Source organism: Tursiops truncatus, chromosome 6 (assembly GCF_011762595.2).
Source record: "Tursiops truncatus isolate mTurTru1 chromosome 6, mTurTru1.mat.Y, whole genome shotgun sequence".
Lineage (NCBI taxonomy): Eukaryota > Metazoa > Chordata > Mammalia > Artiodactyla > Delphinidae > Tursiops > Tursiops truncatus.
Genome location: NC_047039.1, coordinates 68,235,551 through 68,257,560, shown reverse-complemented (window position 1 = coordinate 68,257,560; position 22,010 = coordinate 68,235,551). Strand labels below are relative to the sequence as shown.

Sequence of the window (22,010 nt, the reverse complement as noted above, 5' to 3'; positions counted from 1 at the left end):
CTTGGTGAACACCAGTGGCATTAAGACCTCAGAAAATACATGCTTAGGAATAAAAACAATACTCAAGGAGTAAGAGCCAGGAATAAGTGTGAAACTGAAATAGACCACCCCAAGCCTAAACCCAAGTTTTGACAGGATCAAGGTGATCTGCAGTAATTTATTTTTCAGAGGAAGTCTCTATAATGTATCATCCACAATTTCTAGCATACAATAAAAGTTATTAGATATGCAAAGCCAGGGGTAGTGACCAACAATCAAGAGATAAAATAATTAGTAAAAGCAAACAAAAGTGAACAAGAACTTCAAAATAACTGTAATTAATACATTAAAAACATAGAGAAAAAATGTACAAGATAGGTAGCACAGAATATTTCAACAGAGATAAATCTATTTAAAAAAAAGAATCAAATGAACATTTTAGAACTGCAAAATTCAGTATCTGAAATTAAGAATGTATTAGACGGGTTTAAAAGCATACTAGTAGGAATTGCCTGGCTGGTGGTCCAGTGGTTGAGACTCCGTGCTTCCACAGCAGGGGGCACGGGTTTGATCACTGGTTGGGGAACTGGGATCCCGTGAGCCTCATGGCCAAAATAAACAAATAAATATAAATACATAAATAAATGCACGTCCTTTTCACAGGGAATTATACTCAATATCCTGTAGTAAACTATAATGGAGAAGAATATGAAAAATAATATATATATGTATAACTGAGTCACTTTGCTGTACAGCATAAATTAACAGTGTAAATCAACTACACTTCAATAAAATTTAAAAAATAAAAGCATACTGAACACATTACTCCTGTTTATATAGAAGACAGAATTATGAATGCAAAGAAAGGCCAAAAGAAAACATACAAACAAACAAACACAAAAACAAATAGAAAAAAGAAAGCAGAGCATGAGAAAGACGTGGGACACACTCCTATGCATACAGAATGGGAGTGCTAGGAGAGGAAAGAATAGGAAAAAGCATATTTGAAGAAATAATGGCTAACGACTTTCCAAGTCTGTTCAAGGACATTGACCAACAGATATGAGAAACTCAGAAAACCTTAAGGAGCATAAATAAGAAATTCATACCTTAGAAATCAGTCAAATGGCTGAAAACCAAAGGGAAACAAAAAACATCTTAAAAGCAGGTTTCACATCATCTGACCTTCCATTACCTTCCTGATCTTATCTCTTTCAACTCTCCAACTTAATCACTCCCTTCCTTGCTGTCCCTTGAACACACCTGGCACAATCTTGCTTTAGAGGCCTTGTAGTGGCTGTTTCCTCTGCCTGGAACATTCTTCCCCAACATGTCTCTCTAGGCACCTTATTTAAAAAGACCACTTCCCATCCCCTTGTGCGCACTCATTCCCACCCCATCCATACCCTTAGACTCCCAATCACCCTACCATGCCTTATTTTTTTTCCCACAGAACTTTTCACCTTCTAACATTCTGCATTCCATATATAAACACATATATATGTTCTTCTGAAGAACATAGGCAAACAACCAAATTGACATCTTCATTACTAATAATTACTAATTATTTCATTTCCAGTTAATAATTACTAACTCATTACTAATATATATATACACACAAAATCACAGTAGCAATAATAATATCAGTTATTTAGTGCACTCATAGTTGGCACAGAAATATTAATTTGTACCAAGTCACACAGCTAGTAACTGGCAGAGCCAGGACTTAGATCCATGCTGAATTCCAATAAAAATAATTTTTAGATTAGAAAGGATAAGACCTAAAGATATGTAAATGAGCTAAATGTAACAATTAAATTTCAGTCTGTTGAAAAAACAAAACAAAATCTCTCTTAGCACTAAAGAATGAAATGCAGATATTAGTACATGTCACTAGGTGATGCTCTTCATTAAACTTCTCTCCTAGTAAGGTAATCTGAGGAATTATAACTCACTCAGATGGGGAAGAATTTATGCTAGGTCTAATAATAATTAAGCTGGCTCATTAACCACAAAAGTTACATAGCTCAGAAAACAAATTTACAAACAAAAAGGTAAGCCACACGAATTTATGGTAGAAAAGCTTTCTGTAGACTGTAAACTTAGAGGTTTCTATATCATAAACATGATATTTCTCTCTATTTATTTATTTATATTTATTTATTTATTTATTGCGGTATGCGGGCCTCTCACTGTTGTGGCCTCTCCCGTTGCGGAGCACAGGCTCCGGACGCACAGGCTCAGGGGCCATGGCTCACGGGCCTAGCCGCTCCGCGGCATGTGGGATCTTCCCGGACCGGGGCACGAACCCACGTCCCCTGCATCGGCAGGTGGACTCTCAACCACTGCGCCACCAGGGAAGCCCTGTATCTCTACTTTTTTATGCTTAAAATATTTTAAAGTAAATTGACTATACACCCTTTAATATTTCAATATGTATCTCTCAAATAACATTATTACACCTAAGCAAAATGATTCCTTAATATCATCTATTACCCAAAAACCAATGGTCAATAAACATTAAAGGGGGCTCAGGCTCATTAGTAATTAGAGAAATACAAATTAATAAGACAAAGACATATGTTGCACACATATCTGACAGAAATTTAAAAGTATGATACCAAGTGTTGGAAAGGATGCAGAGCACAGGAGCTCTAATACATTGCTATGGGGAAGGGAGATAACAATCCTTCCGGAAAGACAGCATTACATAGTGCATAGTAATAGTGAAGATGCATATATACCTGATGCCCTCTACCACTGCTAGACACACCTAACAGAAACTGTAGCAAGAAACAAGACAAGTACACCAGGAAACATTTCAATCTTCTTCTATTACATACCTAACAGAAAATGTACCAAGAAATAAGACACTTATACCAAGAAACACTTAGTATTGTTTGTTATAGGAAAATTCTGAAATAACTCAAATGTCCCTCAGTATTAGAGAGGAAAAATAAATTTTGGTATGTAAATACAATAGAACAAAACAGAATAAAAAATGTAGAATAAAAATGTAATCTTAACAAATTAGAGCTCTTGCAACAACACGGATCAATTTCACAAGTTTCATAATAATGAAATAAGAAGAGATACAAATTAACATGCACAGTATAAGTCTGTTCATATAAAGTTTGAAACCAATGCCTGCCACTTATTTTCAAATGGTTCAGCAAATAAAAATATATCCATATATCTATTCAAATATAAAGAAAATGTGGCAAAATGTTAACAATTGTGAATCTAAGTGAAGAGCATACAAAGGTTCATTGTACTACACTGCTACTTTTCTTTAGGTTTGAGATTTTTCAAAACAAAAAGATAGAAAAAATGTTCAAAAATCAGACAAAGCTAACTTATATTGTTTAGGAGTATTTTATTCACGTGGGTGATAAATGTATGATTATTCTTTATGTGTTAAACTATACATATAGATTTTATGCATTTTTTTCTATATGTAAATTTCATAAGCGAAAAAAGTTAAAAATAATGTGATAAGATACATAAAAATATTTTCAAAGAAAAACTGCTATATACTTGTTAAACATTATTATTAAAAAACAAACTTTTTGCTTTACAACAAGCAAGCGTAAGCAAGAGGGATTTTGTTATGTGGGACATTAACCTGAGATCAATCTGTCAAAAGGTACCTCCTGAGGACCAATTTTTGAGGCTAGCAACAAAATAATGTCATCTGATTTTTCCATGAGATAGTTTCTATACAAGCATCAATTCTGAATCTTGCTTAATTTGATACTAGATAGTATATTCTTCTAAATAATTCCCATGAACTGCAATACGATACTCCAATACTCATTTTGGCAGATATACTAGCATATGCTACTTAAAAATGTATTATAAGAAAACTCTGGATGAAAGCTTTATCACTATTCAAATATCATACACAATTCATATTGTCCATGTATTTTCTATATGTTTTTCCAATGTCCTTACTAGTATTCCACAGTATTTTTTTTTAAACCCTCAAAATTAAAGTTGTTCAGAATTTCATGCTTCCAAACTATCTTTTAATATAGTTATATCAATCCATCTGATTGTCTTCTTCTGTGTCATCTAAATCAATATCAAAATCTAAATCTAAATCATCACTTTCTTCATTTCTTCTGCAGCTTCTTCTGTGGCTGGAACGTTGATTATTTTCAACATTTTCTGTCTTTTCTGGTTCTATATTAAACCTAAAGATGGAAGAAAAAAACTTTATTTCTCAGGATTTCATTGTAGACTGAAAAGACTTTTACACTACATTTCTTGATTAATAGGAGCCTAATGAAATAAAGAGGAAAAGATCCTTGAAGATTAACTTAATTCAAGAGCCAACCAATTATAATACAGTTGTCAATAAAGTATGATCAAAGAAATTAACACATGATGTCCATTAAAGAAAAGAAGTTATATAATGAGTAATTCTTTTGTAATGTGTAATAAATGTGAACCTCATAAATATTTTAACTTTCTAAAAATGATGTTTCACTTTTATTATAACGATAGAAATATTTAACAATTAATTAAGATGTTCTTCCTGTTGGGTAGAACAACGTCTACATTAGTGTGACATTCTGCATCTTAAGACTCTCAGAGCAACTGAATGTTTCCTTAAAAGAAAATTCACATATTAATTAAAAGAGTAAATCGCAAACATAAAAAGAAATACTCACGGAATAACATCTTCTCTCTTTCCACATTTGGCACAAACTTCAAGATCACAGGCACATGGTCTACACATTATGTGATAAGAATCCTTCACTGTCTTTTGTAAACATTTAACACTAAAAGTAGAAAAGAAAAGAAAATCTTAATTTTTTACTCATTATCTAAGGTTTATTTAATGAAATAAGGGGGTGTGTGGCTAAGTGTATAGCTGATAAGCCTCAATCTCAGATATTACTCTCATATGTTATTTAGATTAATTACATAGCATTTCTAGAGAACAGTGTACAGCTCAGAATAATAGTAGATTCTTAAAGCTTTTAAAAAATGTCATCTGCAAATATTAACAATTTTACTCCTTCCTTTTCAATTTGGATTCCTTTTATTTCTTTTCCTTATCTGATTGCTCTGGCTAGGACTTCCAACACTATGTTGAATAAAAGTGGCAACAGTGGGCATCCTTGTATTGATCCTGATCTTAGAGGGAAAGCTTTCAGTTTTCACCACTGAGTATAACGTTAGCTGTGGATTTATCATATATGGCCTTTATTATGTTGAGAAACTTTCCCTCTATACCCACTTTGTTGAGAGTTTTTATCATATCATTGTGTGAAATGCTTTTTTTGCATCTATTGAGATGGTCATATGATTTTTATCCTTCATTTTATTAATGTGCTGTATCATATTGATTGATTTGAGGAAATCGAACCATTCTTGCATGCCTGGAATAAACCCCACTTGATCATGGTGAATGGTCCTTTTGATGTATTGTTGAATTCAGTTTACTAATATTTTGTTGAGACCTTTTGCATCTATGTTCATCAGGGATAATGGCCTGTAATTTTCTTTTCTTGTGGTATCCCTGTCTGGTTTGGTAGCAGAGTAATGCTGGCCTCATAAAATGAGTTTGGAAGCATTCCCTCCTCTTGAAGAGTCTGAGAAGGATTGGTATTCGTTTTTTGTTTTTTTGTTTTTTTGGAAGAGTTTGAGAAGGATTGGTATTAGTTCTTCTTTGAATGTTTGGTAGAATTTACCAGTGAAGCTGTCTGGTCCTGGACTTTTGTTTGTTGGGAGATTTTTGATTGCTAATTCAATCTCCTTACTAGTAAGTGAACTTTGAGATTTTTACTTCTTCATGATTCAGTCTTTGTAGGGTGTATGTTTCTAGGAATTTACCCATTTCTTATAGGTTGTCAAACGTGTTGGCATACAATTGTCCATCGAAGTCTCTTAAAATCCTTTGTATTTCTGTGGTATCTGTTGCAATGTCTCCTTTTTCATTTCTGATTTGATTTATTTGAGTTCTCTTTTTTCTTGGTGATTCTAGCTAAAGGTCTGACAATTTTGTTTATCTTTACAAATAACCAGTTCTGAGATTCACTGATCTTTCCTGTTGTCTTTTCAGTTCCTATTTCGATTATTTCCAATCTGAACTTTGTTATTTCCTTCCTTCTTCTAACTTTGGACTTCATCTATTTTTCTAGTTCCTTTAGGAACAAAGTTAGGTTGTTTAACGTATATATGGAATTTAAGAAAAAAAAAACATGTCATGAAGAACCCAGGGGTAAGACAGGAATAAAGACACAGACCTACTAGAGAATGGACTTGAGGATATGGGGAGGGGGAAGGGTAAGCTGGGACAAAGCGAGAGAGAGGCATGGACATATATACACTACCAAATGTAAGGTAGATAGCTAGTGGGAAGCAGCCACATAGCACAGGGAGATCAGCTCGGTGCTTTGTGACCGCCTGGAGGGGTGGGATAGGGAGGGTGGGAGGGAAGGAGACGACGCAAGAGCGAAGAGATATGGGAACATATGTATAACTGATTCACTTTGTTACAAAGCAGAAACTAACACACCATTGTAAAGCAATTATACTCCAATAAAGATGTAAAAATAAATAAATAAATAAAGTTAGGTTGTTTAAGATTTTTTTTGTTTCTTGACGTAAGCATTTACTGCTAGGAACTTCCTTCTCAGAACTGCTTTGTGGGTTAACATAAAATATATCCTGGAGAATGCTCCGTGGACACTTGAGAAGTGTACGTATTTTGTTGCTTTTGGTTGGAATATTCCATATGTACCCATATAATATTGTTTAAAAGGCCATACTAACAAAAGCAATCTACAGATTCAATTCAGTCCTTATCAAAATTTCAGTGGCATTTTTCACAGAAATAAAACAAACAATCCTAAATTTGTATGGAACCACAAAAGACCCCAAATAGCAAAGCAGTCTTGAGAAAGAAGAAAAAAGGTAACAGCAGCACACTTCCTGATTTCAAACTATATTACAAAGCCACAGTAATCAAAACAGTGGTACTGGCATAAAAATAGACACATAGATTGATGGAACAGAATAGAGAGCCCAGAAATAAACCCATTCATATATGGTCAATTAATTTATAAAAAGGAGCCAAGAATATACAATAAGGAAAGAACAGTCTCTTCTATAAATGGTATTGGAAAAACTGGACAGCCACATGCAAAAGAATGGAACTACACCACTATCTTACACTATACAAAAAAATTAACTCAAAGTGGGTTACAGACTTGAATGTAAGACCTAAAACCATAAAACTCCTAGAAGAAAACTGGCAGTAAGCTCTTGACATCAGTCTTGGCAATTTTTTGGAAATCATTTTGGAAATAAAGTCAAAAAAAAAATAAACAAGTGGGACTATAACATACTAAAAAGCTTCTTCACAGCAAAGGAAAACGCCAACAAAATGAAAAGGCAACCTACAGAATGAGAGAAAATATTTGCAAATCATGTATATGTTAAGGGGTTAATAACTCAAATATACAAAGAACTCATATACCCCAAAGGCAAAAAAAAAAAAAAAAAAATCTGATTAAAAAATGGGCAGGGCTTCCCTGGTGGCGCAGTGGTTGAGAGTCCGCCTGCCGATGCAGGGGACATGGGTTCATGCCCTGGTCCAAGAAGATCCCACGTGCCGCGGGGCGGCTGGGCCCATGAGCCATGGCCGCTGGGCCTGTGCGTCCGGAGCCTGTGCTCCGCAACGGGAGAGGCCACAACAGTGAGAGGCCCGCGTACTGCAAAATAAATAAATAAATGAGCAAAGGATCTGAATAGACATTTTTCCAAAGAATACATACAGATGGCCAACAGGTACATAAAAAGATGCTCAACATCACTAATAATCAGGGAAATTCAAATCTAAACCAAAATGAGATATCACTCCACACCTGTCAGAATGGCTATTATCAAAAAGACAAGAAATAACAAGTGTTGGCGAGAATGTGGGGAAAAAAGGAAAGTTTATGCACTGTTAGTGGGAATGTAAATCAGTGCAGCCACTATGGGAAACATTATAGAGGTTAATCAAAAAATTAAAAACGGAACTACCATTTGATCCAGCAATTCTACTTCTGGGTATTATTCCAAAGAAAACAAAAACACTAACTTGAAAAGATATATTCATCCCCATGTTCACTGCAGCATTATTTGCAATGGAAAAGAAATGGAAACAACCCAAGTGTCCATTGATGGATGGATAAAGAAAATGTAATATATAGGTACACACACACACACACACACACACACACACATACACACACACACACAATGGAATATTATTCAGTCTTTAAAAAAGAAGGAAATCTTGCCATTTGTGACAACATGGATGGACCCTGAGAGCATTATGCTAAGGGAAATAAGTCAGACAGAAAAAGGCAAATTCCATATAATCTCACTTCTATGTAAAATCTGAATGAATGAATGAATAAATAAATAAAATACCTAGCTCATGGATACAGAGAACAGATTGGTGGTTGTCAAAGGCAAGGGGTAGGGGGTGGGCAAAATGGGTGAAGGGGGTCAAAAGGTACAAACTTTGAGCTATAAAATAAATAAGTCATCGGGATGTAATGTACATCATGGTAACTATGGTTAATAATTCTGTATTGCATATTTGAAAGTTGCTAAGAAAGTAAATCTTAAAAGTTCTCATCACAAGAAAAAAAATTTTGTGACTATGTATGGTGATGCATGTTAACTAGACTTATTGTGGTGATCATTTTGCAATGTATAAAAATATCAAATCATTATGTTGTATACTTGAAACTAACATAATGTTATATGTCAATTATATCTCAATTTTCAAAAAATTAAAATTTTTTCTGCATCAAAGGACATTATCAAGAAAGTGAAAACAAAACCCTGCTGAATGGGAGAAAATACTTGGAAATCATATCTGATAAGGAACTGGCATCTAGAATATACTAAAAACTCCTATAACTCAATAATAAAAAGACAAATAACACAATTACAAATAAACAAAGAATCTGAATAGACATTTTCCCAAAAAAGATATACAAATGGCCAATAAGCACATGAAAAGATCATCAACATCTTTAGTCATCAGGGAAATGCAAATCAAAACCACGATAAGGAACCACCATATAATGACTAGAATGACTAGCATCAAAAAGAAGGGCAATAACAAGTGTTGGTAAGGATGTGGAGAAATTGGAATCCTCATATTGCTGGTGGGAAGTAAAAAGGTACGGTCACTTTTGAAAACAATTTGGCAGTTCCTCAAAAGGTTATAAATACAGAAGTATCACCTAACCCAGAAACTCTACTTCTAGATACATACCCAAGAGAATTGAAAACACATATGCACGCAAAAACTTGTACATCAATGTTCACAGCAGCATTATTTGTAAGAGCCAAAAAAGTAGGAATAATCCAAATGTCCCTCAATTGATGAATGGGTAAATAACAATATATATCCATACGATGGAGTATTACTTATTAATAAAAAAGAATTAAGCACTGATAAATGTTACAACATGCTTGAAAAAAATATGCTAAGTGAAAGAAGGCAGTCATAGAAGACTACATATTATATGATTCTGTTTATATGAAATGTCCAAAATAGGTAAATCTATAAAAAGAGAAAGCAAGGGTTGGGGGAATGTTTGGGGGAGAAATGGAGATTGACTCCTAATGGGTATGAGGTTTCTTTCTGAGATGATGAAAATGTTCAAAATTTGATGTGTTTGCAAAACTCTGTGATATATAATACTAAAAGCTGCTAAACTGTACACTTCAAATGGATGAACAGTATAGTACGTGAATCTTAATAAAGATATTTTTAAAAAGCCAAATAGAAATATATTAGAAATAAGAAAGACATGGAGTGAAAGACACAAGAAATCTACTTTAAACATAAACAGGCATACCTCATTTTATTGTACTTTACAGATATTGCTTTTTCTTTCTTTTTTAAACAAATTGAAGGCTTGTGGCAACCCTGTGTTGAGCAAGTCTATCGTTGTCATTTTTTCCAACATTTGCTCACTTTGTGCCTCTGTGTCACATTTTGAATATTCTTGCAATATTTCAAATTTTTAAATTATTATATTTGTTACAGTTATCTGTGATGAGTAATCTTTGATGTTACTATTGCAAAAAGATTACAACTTGCTGAAGACTCAGATGATGGCTAGCATTTTCTAGCAATATTTTTTAAATAAGGTATGTACATTGATTTTTTAAAACATAATGCTATTGCATACTTAATAGACTACAATATAGTGTAAGCCTAAGTTCTACATGCACTGGAAACCAAAAAATTCATGTGACTCACTTTACTGCAGTGCTTGCTTTACTGAGGTGCCCTGGAATCAAACCCACAATATCTCTGAGATATGCCTGTAGAGAGTTAAAAGGAGAAGGGCAGGAAAAAAAAAACAAATGCAGGGCTTCCCTCTTGGCGCAGTGGTTGACAGTCTGCCTGCCGATGCAGGGGACACGGGATCATGCCCCGGTCTGGGAAGATCCCACATGCCATGGAGCGACTAGGCCCGTGAGCCATGGCTGCTGAGCCTGCGTGTCCGGAGCCTGTGCTCCGCAATGGAACAGACCACAACAGTGAGAGGCCCGCGTACCGCAAAAAAACACACACAAAAAAAATGCAAACACTAATCAGAAGAAAGCTACATTATTATTGAAATAGACTTCAAAGCAAAGAAAACTGTCAGGTTTAAAGAAAGGATATTACATGACAATGAAGGAATCAATTTTCCAAAAGCATGAAATAATCCTAAATATTTATGCACCAAAAAAGTGTGTTGAAATAAATGATGCAAAAGCATTGAACTAAAAAGAGAAATAGACAAATCCACAATTACAACTGGGGACTTCAACACTTCTCTCTCTGTAAGTGAAGAAACAAGCAGACAAAAATCAGTAAAGATATAGAACACCTGACTGACAGAAGCCTATCAATCAAACTGACATTTACAGAACACTCCACCCAACAAGAGCAATATATTCCCTTCAAGCACACATGGAACAGAATCTAATATAAACCATATTCTGAGCTATAAAACCAACCTTAACAAATTAAAAACAAAAGCCTAAAATTTATATAAAGTATGTTCTCTTACCACAATGAAATTAACCAGAAATCAGTAACAGAAAAACATCTGGAAAATGCCCAAATATTCAAAAATTAAGCAAAACAATTCTAAATAACCTACAGGTTAAAGAGGAAGTCACAAAGGCCATTAGAATACTTTGATTGAATGATAATGAAAACACAGCACCAAAATTTATGGAATGGAGCTAAAGATGCTCTTGGGAAATTTATATAAATAAATGCTTATATTAAGCAAAAAGAACTATCTAAACATCCATCTTAAGAAAGAAGAAAAAGAAGAGTAAATTAAACTCAAAGTAAACAAAAGGGAGGAAGCAATATCAATGTGAACAGAAATTGATGAAATTGAAAAACAGAAAAAGAGAAAACCAATAAAATCCAAAGCAGGCTCTTTGCAAAGATTAATATAATTCATAAACATATAGCCAGGCTGATCAAGATAAAAAAAGAGAGACCACAAATAATCAATTTCAGGAAAGAAAGAGGGAACAATACTAGAGATGCAACAGATATTAAAGAATAATAAGAAAAATATACTAAAAACTCTATGCCTATAAATCCAACCACTTCATTGAAATGGACAAATTTCTGGAAAGACCAGTATAAAAACTTGCTTAAGATGAAATAGATAATCTAAAAACTCCTCTACCCATTAAAGAAAAATTTAGTTATGGTTAAAAACTCTCCCAACAAATAAAACTCCAGGCCAAAATGGCTTTAGAATTGGCGAATTCTACCAAACATTTAAGAGATAATACTAAATTTACACAAATCTTTCCAGAAAATAAAATAGAAAGAAACAGTTCCCAACTCATTTGATGAGGCCCTAACATCAAGATAAGAAAAAGACAAAATTACAAACGAGTATTGGTAATGAACACATGCAAGAAAATGTAACAAAATGTTAGCAAATCAAATCAAGCAATATGTAAAAAGGTTACACATCATGATCAAGTGGGGTTTATCTAGGGACATGAAAGTCTGATTCAATATTAAAATCAATAAACATAACTCATCAAATCAATGTTCTAACGAAGAAAAACCATATGATCATCTAGGTGCAGAAATAGTTATTTGACAAAATTTAACATCTATTCATGAAATAAGTTCTCAGCAAACTATGAACTGAAACTTCCTCAACCCAGTAAAATGCATCTAAAAAGAATCTACAGCTAATATACTTAAGGATAAAAGACTGGGTATGTTCCCCATAAGATCAGGAACAGGGTAAGAATATCTGTCCTCATCACTCCTTTTCAAAAACATACTGGAGGCCCTAGGCAGTAAAATAAAGCCAAAATAGAAATAAAAGTCATACAGACTGGAAAGCAAGAAATAAAACTGTCTTCATTTTTTATCTTTTTATTTTTTTCCCCCACCGCATGGCTTGCGGGATCTTAGTTCTGTGACCATGGCAGTGAAAGTGCCAAGTCCTAACCACTGGACCACCAGGGAATTCCTATGTCTTCATTTTTTAAAAAATTCACACAGAGAAGCCACAACAGTGAGAGGCCCGCGTACTGCCAAAAAAAAAAAAAAAAAAAAATTGTCTATGTAGAAAATATCACAGAATATACAAAAAAAAGTGTTAGAAATAAAATTGGGGCTCGGCTGCATGTTCATGCGCTGTGCACCCTCCAGCCACTACATGCTGCTCTTCTCCATGGCAGCACCATGGACCTGGGCCAGATGTGCAGCTTCTACATCGGCCTCGGCTCACGCATCAACTGCAACATCTTCTCCTATGACTACTCGGGCCATGGCATCAGCTTGGGCAAGCCCTCTGAGAAGAACCTCTACATGACATCGATGCCGTGTGGCAGGCACTGTGCATCGGAAGTGAGAAGAACTACAATCCTGCAGCCGGTGGAACAAAAACCACATCCACAGAAAGACAGACAAGATGAAAAGGCAGAGGGCTATGTACCAGATGAAGGAACAAGATAAAACCCCAGAAAAACAACTAAATGAAGTGGAGACAGGCAACCTTCCAGAAAAGGAATTCAGAATAATGATAGTGAAGATGATCCAGGACCTAGGAAAAAGAATGGAGGCAAAGATCGAGAAGATGTAAGAAATGTTTAACAAACACCTAGAAGGATTAAAGAACAAACGGAGATGAACAATACAATAACTGAAATGAAAAATACACACGAAGGAATCAATAGCAGAATAACTGAGGCAGAAGAACGGATAAGTGACCTGGAAGACAGAATGGTGGAATTCACTGCTGTGGAACAGAATAAAGAAAAAAGAATGAAAATAAATGAAGACAGCCTTTGGGACAACATTAAATGCAACAACATTCGCATTATAGCGGTCCCAGAAGAAGAGAGAGAAAGGACCCGAGAAAATATTTGAAGAGATTATACATGAAAACTTCCCTAACATGGGAGAGGAAATAGCCACCCAAGTCCAGGAAGCACAGAGAGTCCCAGGCAGGATAAACCCAAGGAGAAACACGCCAAGACACATAGTAATCAAATTGGCAAAAATTAAAGACAAAGAAAAATTATTGAAAGCAGCAACGGAAAAACAACAAATAACATACAAGGGAACTACCATAAGGTTAATAGCTGATTTCTCAGCAGAAATTCTACAAGCCAGAAGGGAGTGGCATGACATATTTAAAGTGATGAAAGGGAAGAAACTAAAACCAAGATTACTCTACCCAGCAAGGATCTCATTCAGATTCGACAGAGAAATCAAAAGCTTTACAGACAAGCAAAAGCTAAAAGAATTCAGCACCACCAAACCAGCTCTACAACAAATGGTAAAGGAGCTTCTCTAAGTGGGAAACACAGGAGAAGAAAAGGACCTACAAAAACAAACCTAAATCAATTAAGAAAATGGTAATAAGAACATACATATCAATAATTACCTTAAATGTGAATGGATTAAATGCTCCAACCAAAAGACACAGGCTCGCTGAATGGATACAAAAACTAGACACATATATATGCTGTCTACAAAAGACCCACTTCAGACCTAGGGACACATACAGACTGAAAGTGAGGGGATGGAAAAAGATATTCATGCAAATGGAAATCAAAAGAAAGCTGGAGTAGCAATACTCATATCAGATAAAATAGACTTTAAAATAAAGAATGTTATAAGAGACAAGGAAGGACACTACATAATGATCAAGGGATCAATCCAAGAAGAAACATAACAAGTATAAATATACATGCACCCAACATAGGAGCTCCTCAATACATAAGGCAACTGCTAACTGCTATAAAAGAGGAAACTGACAGTGACACAATAATAGTGGGGGACTTTAACACCTCACACCAATGGACAGATCATCCAAACAGAAAATTAATAAGGAAACACAAGCTTTAAATGACAAAGTAGACAAGATAGAGTTAATTGATATTTATAGGACATTCCATACAAAAACAGCAGATTACTCTTTCTTCTCAAGTGCGCACGGAACATTCTCCAGGATAGATCACATCTTGGGTCACAAATCAAGCCTCTGTAAATTTAAGAAAATTGAAATCATATCAAGCATCTTTTCTGACCACAATGCTATGAGATTAGAAATCAATTACAGGGGAAAAAACGTAAAAAGCACAAACACATGGAGGCTAAACAATACCTTACTCAATAACCAAGAGATCACTGAAGAAATCAAAGAAGGCATCAAAAAATACTTAGAGACAAATGACAATGAAAACACAACAATCCAAAACCTATGGGATGCAGCAAAAGCAGTCCTAAGAGGGAAGTTTATCACAATACAATCCTTCCTCAAGAAACAACAAACATCTCAAATAAACAATCTAACCTTATACCTAAAGGAACTAGAGAAAGAAGAACAAACAAAACCCAAAGTTAGTAGAGGAAAAAAATCATAAAGATCAGAGCAGAAATACATGAAACAGAAACAAAGAAAATAGCAAAGATCAATAAAACTAAAAGCTGGTTCTTTGAGAAGATAAACAAAATTGATAAACCATTTGCCAGACTCATCAAGAAAAAGAGGGAGAGGACTCAAATCAATAAAATTAGAAATGAAAAAGGAGAAGTTACAACAGACACCGCAGAAATACAAAGCACCCTAAGAGACTACTAAAAGCAACTCTATGCCAATAAAATGGACAACCTGGAAGAAATGGACAAATTCTTAGAAAGGTATAACCTTCCAAGACTGAACCAGGAAGAAACAGAAAATATGAACATACCAATCAGAAGTAATGAAATTGAAACTGTGATTAAAAATCTTCCAACAAACAAAGCCCAGGACCAGATGGCTTCACAGGTGAATTCTATCAAACATTTAGAGAATAGATAACACACATTCTTCTCAAACTCAAGAAATTGCAGAGGAAGGAACACACCCAAATTCATTCTATGAGGCCACCATCACCCTGATACCAAAAACAGACAAAGATACTACAAGAAAAGAAAATGACAGACCAATATCACTGATGAATATAGATGCAAAAATCCTCAACAAAATACTAGCAAAGAGAATCCAATAACACATTAAAAGGATCATGCACCATGATCAACTGGGATTTATCCCAGGGATGCAAGGATTCTTCAATATACGCAAATCAATCAATGTGATACACCATATTAGCAAATTGCAGAAGAGAAACCATAGAATCATCTGAATAGATGCAGAAAAAGCTTTCGACAAAATTCAACACCAATTTATGATAACAACCCTCCAGGAGGTAGGCATAGAGGGAACTTACCTCAACATAATACAGGCCATATATGACAAACCCACAGCCAACATCGTTCTCAACAGTGAAAAACTGAAACCATTTCCTCTAAGATCAGGAACAAGACAAGGTTGTCCACTCTCACCACTGTTATTCAACATAGTTTTGGAACTTTTAGCCACAGCAATCAGAGAAGAAAAAGAAATAAAAGGAATCCAAACTGGAAAAGAAGAAGTAAATCTGTCACTGTTTGCAGGTGACATGATACCATACATAGAGAATTCTAAAGATGCTACCAGAAAACTGCTAGAGCTAATCAATGAATTTGGTAAAGTAGCAGGTTACAAAATTAATGCACAGAAATCTCTTGCATTCCTATACACTAATGATGAAAAATCTGAAAGCGAAATTAAGGAAACACTCCCATTTACCACTGCAACAAAAAGAATAAAATACCTAGGAATAAGTCTTCCTAAGGAGACAAAAGACCAGTATGCAGAAAACTATAAGACACTGGTGAAAGAAATTAAAGATGATACAAATAGATGGAGAGATATACCATGTTGTTGGATTGCAAGAATTAATATTGCGAAAATGACTATACTACCCAAAGCAATCTACAGATTCAGTGCAATCCCTATCAAATTACCAATGGCGTTTTTTATGGAACTACAACAAAAAACCTTAAAATTTGTAATGGAGACACAAAAGACCCCAAATAGCCAAAGCGGTCTTGAGGGAAAAAAACGGAACTGGGGGAATCAGAGTCCCTGACTTCAGACTATACTAGAAAGCTACAGTAATCAAGACAATATGGTACTGGCACAAAAACAGAAATAGATCAATGGAACAAGGTAGAAAGCCCACAGATAAACCCATGCACCTATGGTGAAGTAATCTATGACAAAGGAGGCAAGGCTATACAATGGAGAAAAGACAGTCTCTTCAATAAGTGGTGCTGGGAAAACTGGACAACTATATGTAAAAGATTGAAATTAGTACACTCCCTAACACCATACACAAAAATAGACTCAAAATGAATTAGAGACCTAAATGTAAGACCGAACACTATAAAACTCTTACAGGAAAACATAGAAAGAACACTCTTTGACATAAATCACAGCAAGATCTTTTTTCATCCACCTCCTAGAGTAATGGAAATAAAAAATAAACAAATGGGGTCTAATGAAACTTTTTGCACAGCAAAGGAAACTACAAACAAGACGAAAAGACAACCCTCAGAATGGGAGACAATATTTGCAAACGAATTAACGGACAAAGGATTAATCTCCAAAATATATAAACAGCTCATACAGCTCAATATTAAAAAAACAAACAACCCAATCCAAAAATGGGCAGAAGACCTAAATAGACATTTCTCCAAAGAAGACATACAAATGGCCAAGAAGCACATGAAAAGCTGCTCAACATCACTAATTATTAGAGAAATGCAAATCAACACTACAATGAGGTATCACCTCACACCAGTCAGAATGGGCATCATCACAAAATCTAGAAACAGCAAATGCTGGAGAGGGTGTGGAGAAAAGGGAACCCTCTTGCACTGTTGGTGGGAATGTAATTTAATACAGCCACTATGGAGAACAGTAAGGAGGTTCCTTAAAAAACTAAAAATAGAATTACCATATGACCCAGCAATCCCACTACTGGGCATATACCCAGAGAAAACCGTAATTTAAAAAGACACATGCACCCCAATGTTCATCGCAGCACTATTTACAATAGTCAGGACATGGAAGCAACCTAAATGCCCACTGACAGACGAATGGATAAAGAAGGTGTGGTACATATATACAATGGAATATTACTCAGCCATAAGAAGGAATGAAATTGGGTCATTTGTAGAGACATGGATGGATCTAGAAACTGTCATACAGAGTGAAGTAAGTCAGACAGAGAAAAACAAATATCGTATATTAACGCATATATGTGGAACCTAGAAACATGCTACAGATGAACTGGTTTGCAGGGCAGAAATTGAGACACAGATGGAGACAACAAACGTATGGACACCAAGGGGGAAAAGTGGTGGTGGGGGGGGGGTGGGATGAATTGGGAGATTGGGATTGAGGTATATACATTAATATGTATAAAACGGATAACTAATAAGAACCTGCTGTATAAAAAAATAAATAAATTTAAAAAAATAAAATTGACAAGCTGATTTAAAAGTTATAAGAAAAAGCAAAGTAAATATATTAGCCAAAACTATTTTGAAAGAAAAACAAGGTTGGAAGACTTTCTTAAGCCTGGATTTCAAGACTTATCTTAAAGCTGTAGTAATCAAGGAAGGCAGTATGGTATTGGTGAAAGATAGATACATACATCAATGGGACAGAATAGACTCTTACACATAACTCAACTGATTTTCAACACAGTACACAAAGGGAATTCAATGGAGAAAGTACAGACTTTTCAACAAATAACCATGGAACAGTTGGATATCCATAAAATTAACAGGAAATGGATCATAAACCCAATATAAAACCAAGAATTACATAACTTGTAGAGGAAAACAAAGGAAAAAATATTTGTAACCCTAGGCAAAGATTTCTTAACTACAACAAAACCATCATCAATAAATCCTGATAAATTAAACAGATCTTCACCATACATTCACACAAAACTCTGTACATGAAATATTTATGGCAGCATAGTTCACAATCACCAAAAACTAGCAAACCTAAATGTCTATCAACCAGTGAATGGATGAACAGTCGGTGATACATCCTGATTGAATACTACTCAGCAATAAAACCGACCTAACCACTGATCCACACAACAGTGCAGATGAATCTCAAATCCACTATGTTAAGTTAAAGAAGTCAGCCTCAAAAGACCATATACTGTGTGACTCCATAAATATGACATTCTGCAATAAGGTAAAAGTATGGGGAAAGAAAACAGATCAGTGTTTGCCAGGGACTGGGAGTGAGGTAGGAGGAACTACAAAGTGGCATAAAGGAATGTTTGTGGGTAATAGAACCGTCCTATATCTTAATTGTGGTGTTTGTCTCACAACTGTATTCATTTGTCAAAACTTATAAAACTGTTGTTAAAAACAAAACAACTGCCCCCAAAATAGAGTCACTTAAGCTAAGGCCCAAATCACCAAATTGAGACAATTTCCGTTTTGGTTTTCCCAGAAATGGAATTTTAAACCAATCAGGACTCATCTAATCAGCACAAGCTAAGTACTCTGCCTGATAGGCCCTTGCCACCCCCTAAAGGAAAGTGACCTTGCAGTAACCAATCTGCTTTTTTGTCTAGTGTGACTTTCTTGTTCCCACACCCTTCTGCCTACAAAACTCTTTCATTTTCTACAGTTCCTCAGAGCTCCTTTCCATCTGCTAAATCGGATAAAGTCAATAAGATCTCGAAAATTCACTCAGTTGAATTTTGTTTTTCTAACACTGTACACTATAAAGGGTACATTTTACTGCATGTAAGAGACTTGATTAGGAAAAATGAATCAGAATTTTAAAAAAAAACTTCACAATCGAAGTGAAAATAATTATGAAAATTTTTTGTTAAATAATTTGGTATGTTTTGTGTTTTGACTTTCCAAAAAGCTTTACTTAATTACTTTGCAATAAAAATTAGATTAAAATATTATGCCATTAGAATACACACAAAATTCTAATAATACAAATGGACTAGGAAAAATTTCAGTGTTTTTTGGCTTCAATTTCTTTTTTTTAAATAATTTTAAAGGAAGCCTGTTTTGGTTAGATTTCTGAGGCTTCAAAGAAATTCATTTCTATTAATACGTTGTTTTATAACAGGGACTCCTGGGGTAAACTAATCCTTAAGTATTCAAATTGCTAATTCGGGGATAAAACTGTATTTGTAGAACTGTTAATGTTAAAATTTACATGTAAAATAGGCTCAAAAATGGGATATCCTGTTTTGGAATGCAGAGTTAAAAGATACCAGATTCTACATTTTCTAGCACATCTAATCCTCAAAACAGTGACTTTTATCACTGGCTCAAACACCTGTGTAGCTTATTAAAATGCAGATCTCTGGCCTCCACCCATTATTTATATAATCAGAATCTTGGGGATGGGTTCCAAGAATCTGTCTGTTAATAAACTCTTAAAGAAATTCTTAAGCACATTACCACTGGAGAACTCTTGACCAGATCAAAGTACTACTGCCTAGATAGGGGGGTCTTTCAATATCCTTCAATATGGTTGAGAAGAGAAGGAATTTTTTTGCTGAAAGCAATTATGCTCTTTTCAAATTTAAATCCACTCAGAAAAACAGGTTGTATTAGGCTAGTAGCTCTGAGTATAAATATACCTATCTTATAAGGAGATACACACACATACACATTTTTCAAATGACACGTTTCCTTTTTATAAACGTGAAATGTTTGTTAAAAGGTAAATTATATACATTTTTAGACGTTTACAACCCTCCAGTTTCTCTGTCACAGAAGTGAGATCTTTGTGCGCCTTCAATTTCAAATCTCTTAACCTAGGCTTTATGTCTTCATGGGGAATACAGTGAGAGAAGACCTGAAAGTAATTGAGTTTCAGCCTCTTTTTCTCACCTAAATACATTACATTCGTCTAGCCAAAGAATCTTGATCTTAAGCATGAAATGGTTTAGACATTATTTTAATGATAAGAGATATACATTCCAAGTTGTAATAAAACTTGTGCAGTATCTTGAAACATCTTTAAAAATAGCTGTAAATTATTTAATCACTCCTGAGTATTTTTTTCTTGCAAAATGTGTAGTAAGGAAAAACTTGAAATTCACCTAAATACAAATTTTACCTAATTTCCCCTGAAAATAGCTACATTTTGAATATTTTGTGAGTTCATTACCAAGAGAACTCCAGAGATGTTAAAATAATGGTGATTTTGCCTTCTTTTCATTGCTCCATGAAATACAATTCCCAGAAATAATCAATCTTGACCATGCATATACCACAACTAATCATTTTAGTGGAAACTGTGCTCAAAAAAAAAGCACAGGTTACTCCTGTGAACCACGTTTACTAACAAAGGAGACAGTAATACACTTTTTTAAAATGTTATTATATTTACTTTTTTTATAATGAAAAACACAAAAGTAAAGAAAAAGTAATTAAAAGCTAAACAATGTTCACTACCTATTTAAGGATAAAAATCAGAGACAAAATTTGATTTTGAGGACCACTGTAAATACTAGAAAATATTATGTATTTTGAAAATAGCACTGATTTGGGATATCCTGATATCCTTGCCACATAATCATTGAAAGTCACTTTAACTTCTTTGAGTCTCATTCTTTACAATGGGTACTAAAAGTCCGGGCAACTTAGCATGAACAAAGACAGCAGCACCAAATTGTACTAGTAATCACTGTATTTGTCACCTCCACAAATTCATAGCTAAATAACAAAAATGAAAAACCCACAGACTTTCTAATGACATTCTTGTAGTATTAACACATTTTCTATTGTATAATAAAACATAGCAACATTTGGAAGATCTGTATAATTCAATGAACTAATATTTTCCAAATGAGCAAATGCATGATGTTACAAAAGCATGCATGAGTGAAAGATCCATTCAATTGCAAGACAGACCAATGGATTTTAGTATAACAAAGTGTTCTCTGATGTGGTTTCAGATTCTATACCATAACAAACCTTTAGGAAATTACCCTTCTGAGATCTGGTATGGTATCAAAGATGAATTTCTGCAATTATCTGGAAAAGGTTATTAAAATTTACTCATACTCTTTTTGAAATGTACTGTTTCCTTTTCCTTCTACTAGTCAGACACTAATGAAATTCATAGAAATATAAAACAATGCCACTTGTCTCACTAATATTTTTGTTTCAAAAGTTATTTTTTCATAAAAAGTTATTAGTATTAACACTTAATGGGCATGTTGCTTACATTCATATTATTTATTAAATAATTATTTTAAAATGTCTCAGTTTTCATATCTAATACAATAAATATCATTATATCTAATAAATATCATTAGATATAACCCATAAAAGCCAATATAAACCAAGCTATCAGGGCTTCCCTTGTGGCACAGTGGTTAAGAATCCCACCTGCCAATACAGGGGACACGGGTTCGATCCCTGGTCTGGGAAGATCCCACATGTTGCGGAGCAACTAAGCCCACGTGCCACAACTACTGAGCCTGCACTCTAGAGCCCGCGAGCCACAACTACTGAAGCCCGCCCGCCTAGAGCCCGTGCTCTGCAACAAGAGAAGCCACCGCAATGAGAAGCC

The 22,010-nt window shown here is 34.6% G+C and overlaps 1 protein-coding gene across 1 annotated transcript in view; it reads right to left on the bottom strand.

Annotated features, from left to right (window-relative positions):
• Nucleotides 1-290: 290 nt before the first annotated feature.
• Nucleotides 291-22,010, bottom strand: part of C6H9orf85 (chromosome 6 C9orf85 homolog) — a 65,470-nt gene continuing 43,750 nt past the window's right edge. The window contains exons 3-4 of the mRNA XM_004322102.4: nt 4,656-4,766; nt 291-4,175 (exon numbers count right to left, since the gene is read on the bottom strand). Of these exons, the coding sequence (XP_004322150.1) occupies nt 4,022-4,175; nt 4,656-4,766 (265 nt within the window). The 3' untranslated portion in view covers nt 291-4,021. The remainder of the gene's footprint in view (nt 4,176-4,655; nt 4,767-22,010) is intronic.